The 5,152-nt window shown below is 32.5% G+C and overlaps 1 protein-coding gene across 1 annotated transcript; it reads right to left on the reverse strand.

Moving 5' to 3' along the window:
- Positions 1-4,117: 4,117 nt before the first annotated feature.
- On the reverse strand, positions 4,118-4,930 carry LOC108915838 (vicilin-like seed storage protein At2g18540). The gene has a single exon (XM_023456010.1). The coding sequence runs from the start codon at positions 4,928-4,930 to the stop codon at positions 4,118-4,120; it is 813 nt and encodes a 270-aa protein (XP_023311778.1).
- Positions 4,931-5,152: the final 222 nt, after the last annotated feature.

A 5,152-nucleotide genomic window follows, 5' to 3' on the forward strand; every position in this document is an offset into this window, starting at 1 on the left:
GCCTCGTTGGTTACCAACACAAAAATTAAATTTTCATTATCACTGTTTTGTTCCAACAACCGCTTACAAAGACGAATCCTGGTAGGATGATTGTCCGATGCCAATACTAGTAGACAATTAACGTGATATAGATACAGTTGATTTTTAACTAGAGTTCTCTTAATTTTACAAAGATGTGCATACCTCATGAGAAATCTGTTGATGCTGTTCGTTGGATGTTGATCATTTCTTCCTTAGTTGTGCTCATCTGGCATGTCTTCTCCTGCAGTTCTCTATTATCAGGATTCACTGAACCAGATAAAAAACATCTTTGAGGTCTAGAATTAAGATAGCTATAGATAAAATAATGCTTTTACAGGAATTTGAAGATATTCTCATTAAATTAAAATCGTCTGCACTTGTATCGATGTGCTATTTTGGCAAAAATTATTCTCTCACAAAAAAAACAAAAAAAATTTGAAGACACTAATAATAATGTCCACAAGCTAACACTAACACTTGTATTAATACCAACCCTTCAAAAATTCAAACCAAATCTCTATTAAAATGTGAAAGTGCTATGACCCCGCACTGTCTTTATGAATATGTGGGTTTGGTCAAACTGGCTGAAATTATGGCAAGTATTAGTTTTGTGTTACTGACCACAGTACTGACTCCACAGTACTTGGGTCCGAAATTCAATTATTTCCTACTTCTAGCGGTTTATCAGTTCTGCTGATGATGGCTGCAAAGTAGTATGCGTAGAACGTTGCAATAACAGCAGTAACTTTTGTGAAATGGTTATAGAAAAAATTAATCAATAAATCAATTGGGCAACGCAATTCAGAGCCTATGTTTTAATATGAGATTGTTTGTTCTCTCCCTCCTACTTCCCCATCTTTTGAGTGATGGGGCTCCGGGCTTGGGATCGGTACAGCGGCTAGAACAACTTTTCGAAATCATCCGATTAATTTTTTCTATAAATATTTCACAAAAGTTACTGTTTTTATTGCAACTAATACTATTTTGCAGCCATCATCAGCAGACCGCTATAAGTAGAAAAGAATTGATTTTAGGAACCAAGTACCGTGGGAACTTTTGGTCAGTAACATAAAACCAACAACTTACCACAATTTCAACCAATTTCACAGAGGCCACATTTTCATAAAGACTTTATTTATTTCCGTGCAGTACTGATTGTGAGAATGTATTATTAATACCTAATTAGGCATCAAATATCTCGTATCTTTTTTATGTAAAACTATCATTTCAGTGATTTTTGTGAATCACGTTTTAGCATCAACTACCCGTTAAAATTAAAACCCCATTTTTGAAAATATCCTCTATACATTTGTATTTTTGCCTATAAAGCTATAAATTATACTAAAGTCGAACAGTATTTCTGTCCTGCAGTGGCATGTCGGTAAGACTAGAATGAATATGGATTACATGTAAAATATACAATTTAAAAACTTTAACAGTTACAAATGGAAATATATTTGCACGCATTTCCTTTATGACTGTAAATAAGCAAAATTAAGTAGATTTATATATGTCATAATAAGGCACTTAATTATTTATTCATTAATTAGTAGTGTTATTTACTTTTTGCTGTATTTTAATAAAATATTCCCATTAACAGTATTGACTCAAATATAGAAATAATCCAACTTCGCTGTGGTGGTAATATAGAAGGGTAAAATCATCTCCAATCTCCCGAACCGTTTTAGCGTTCCCTTTCTATCAATAAAAAGGCATGGAATGACATTCTGAAGTGCCAATAATTTTCCTGCTCGGTATAGGCATCATAAAGAATATTGAAGTGCATATTTTTGTGCCAGTTTTTATATTTAGTCTGTCTAGGTTCTCCCCAAATTGCACTCTAATTTTATTTATGAATTTAGGATACATAGCCCTAGAGCTGATTGAGTGAATTTATTGCCATCGCATCGAACGCCAACGCCAATCGCTAATTATGGTTTCTCGTATAATCAGTTATGGGGTATCATCGATTTTCTTTAGTTGTTACTCTACGTATACATATAATTTTATTAAAATAAAACATTTCATATTATCCACAATTCATAGACAATATTATAAAACGGATTTTCTTTTATGATATACAGAGTGTTTCTGAGATAAGTACGTTCCTTGAAAAGGGCGCTAGAGATCAGGAAAATGGCCAACTTTTATTAAGCAACTGATGAAAAGCCCTGTAGTCTATAGTCCTAGCAGTAAAAGAGATATAGCTATTTATGTGAATTATAAACTACATATGGGCGTATTCAGAATCAAATATACATAGGTAATTTTTCTACCTCTTCTTCTTCTTCATCTTTATAGTCTCCACCTTTGGATACTTGACCAGCATGGGCTTAGATTATCCTTCAAAATTGCGTACAATCATAATGAAACGTTATTTACCTTATCAGATTATTTGCATTGTGTTTGATGACAGTTGGGGTAACTGCAATTGTTCCGTATCGTTGAAAATGTTTGCAGGTTTCATTGTTTCACTAACATCGCAGATAATTTTGTACGTCACTTAATGTATTGCACTGTTTACTCAGTTCTGTTCTTTTGGGCTATAAACAATTTAAGATGACCACAATTAAAGATTACCACCAAGATTATCAGTGTTGCAATTCATGTGCTATTGTTTAGTTTATTGTTAATCTCTAAGTGTAAATAACAGAAGTCGGTACAAGCTCAATTTAATAATTTCTATAATCATTACAGGCTTAATTACATATATTGTAAAAAGCAATTTTAAATCATTTTTGTATAATACTTGGTTGTTGTAATACATTGCATAATTTCGATAACTTAAATCTGGTTGTAAATTTGAGAGTTAGAATTAAAGCGAAGGAACTAATCTTGAGTGTAGTGCTGGACCGGTACACTTCGATAACTCTTGTTTGATAAGAAAGTAGTTTCAGCTGCTATATATCTCTTACGAAGGAAATAATAAACATGTACCTAAAGTTTATGTGTTTGGCTTCCCAAGAGATGAAGTAAGTTGTAGTTTCGGTGCCGGTCAATTCTAATAATATTCTGCAATAGTTTAATTTCAGATATTAGAAAATATACTGCAGATTAGACAGCCAGAATCAGAGCGACATGTCATTAACCCACTATCACATGTCTCTAAATTATACAGGGTGATTCACAACTTATCCAAAAAAATTTGGGAATAGAAGCGGCATGAAAAATGGAGTCAGTATCGTAAAAAAAAATTGTAGAATCCTTATAGTTTCCGAGAAAAAATTATTGAAGTTATAGTACTTTCTACCATTACATCGCTGGACAACTGTAGTGTCGTGCGTGGAGAACCCAGTGGCCCCAACGACTCCGAATACTGAAATCTGATTGCGTCATTGCTATAGTATTTACAATAGTTTTTTAGTAGTTAATGTCGAAAATGGCTTACGTGTATAGCAACTTGGAGTTGATGGATATCGTTTCAATTTATGGTGAAGCATGACAACATTTGTGTTATGGTGAACCAAGACAACATTTGTATTAGTTCGTAAGTTGTGTAAAACGGGTCCAAGTATGTTTACACGTCGATGGACAAAATTTTTGAACAGTGGTAATATCAGGTATGTTAAATTATTTTATTACGGAAAACCACAAATTAATTTCATTAATTAATAATAACAATAGCAACAAAAGCAGTTTGCTGATATAAAATAGGAGTTATAAAATTATATTTATTTCTTTCCTTGTGAAATTCTTTCAGGTTTTCGTCCGTTTTTGGATATGAATTTTGAATGAAGTTCTGAATCACTCTGTATATTGTTTATGGCGAAAGGAAATATAGATTAAAGAACAACTAATTTCCCTTAAAAATTTGTTATCTTTGATATTTAAATATTTTTTAAACATGCAGCATAGCTGTTGGTTTATGTTTTCAAACTTTATTATATATTGTAATGGAATAGTTATGTGACTTTGTGTTTGTATGAGCGCCAAATTAAATTTTGAATTTTTGTTTTAGTGTAACATGTAAATTTGATTTTAGTGTGATGTTGGTTGTATACCTTTTCCCTGCTAGCTTTAGACTCTCCTCAGTAGTCGGTTCAAATCAAAATACATATTATTCTTCCGGAAACCATGCACCTTCTCGTCCTTTCAATTATCTTACTCTTTCAACTTCTTTCTGGAGTTCTTCTATTTGTTCTTTTGTTCTTCTTCTTTCCAATTCCATATCATTTCTGTTTCCACTTACTCTATCTTCTACCTGTCGTTTCACTTGTTCAATGTTGTGAGTATTTTCCGCAACGTTTCCTCCAATAGTTCTCATTTCATCTTCCTGTTTCTTCATTGTTTCTTCTATTTCCATCGTTTTATTCGCTACCATTGCTATCTCCTGTTCTGTCTTTTCAATATCTTCTTTTAAATCTTGTTTCCATGTTTGTGTTTCCCGTCGAATTTCTTCCTTGATGGATTGTACTTTTTGTTCAATTACTTTTACCATAGTTTCCATACCTTTTTTTCTTCCTTGTTCAAATTTTTTTAAATCTTCTTTTCTTCCTTGTTCCAATTTTTGTAAATCTTCTTTTCTTCCTTGTGCAAATTTTTGTAAATCTTCTTTTCTTCCTTGTTCCAATTTTTGTAAATCTTCTTTTCTTCCTTGTGCAAATTTTTGTAAATCTTCTTTTCTTCCTTGTTCCAATTTTTGTAAATATTCTTTTCTTCCTTGTTTTATTGTCTCCTCTAGTCTTCTTCTATCCTCCTCTTGTCTCTTTCTATCTTTGTCTTGTCTTTTTCTATCTTCTTCTTGTCTTTTTCTATCTTCTTGTATAGTTTTCATCATATCTTCTAACATATTCTGTATTGACGATTTTCTTCCTCTTCCTGTTGTTGGTCCTGGTTCCATTGTCGTTTCTTGCTCTGATAAAGACTCACTTGATTCTTCTCCAGTTTGTTTTCCACTTCTAAGATCCATTTCTCTAGTATTATTCTTGTATTTACTTTTCTTCTAGCCCCACGTTGGGCGCCAATACTGTAATGGGATAGTTATGTGACTTTGTGTTTGTATGAGCGCCAAATTAAATTTTGAATTTTGTTTTAGTGTAACATGTAAATTTGATTTTAGTGTGATCTTGGTTGTATGCCTTTTTCCCTGCTAGATTTAGACTCTCCTCAGTAGTCGGTTCAAATCAAAATA

Source organism: Anoplophora glabripennis, unplaced genomic scaffold (genome assembly GCF_000390285.2).
Source record: "Anoplophora glabripennis isolate ALB-LARVAE unplaced genomic scaffold, Agla_2.0 scaffold1104, whole genome shotgun sequence".
Classification (NCBI taxonomy): domain Eukaryota; kingdom Metazoa; phylum Arthropoda; class Insecta; order Coleoptera; family Cerambycidae; genus Anoplophora; species Anoplophora glabripennis.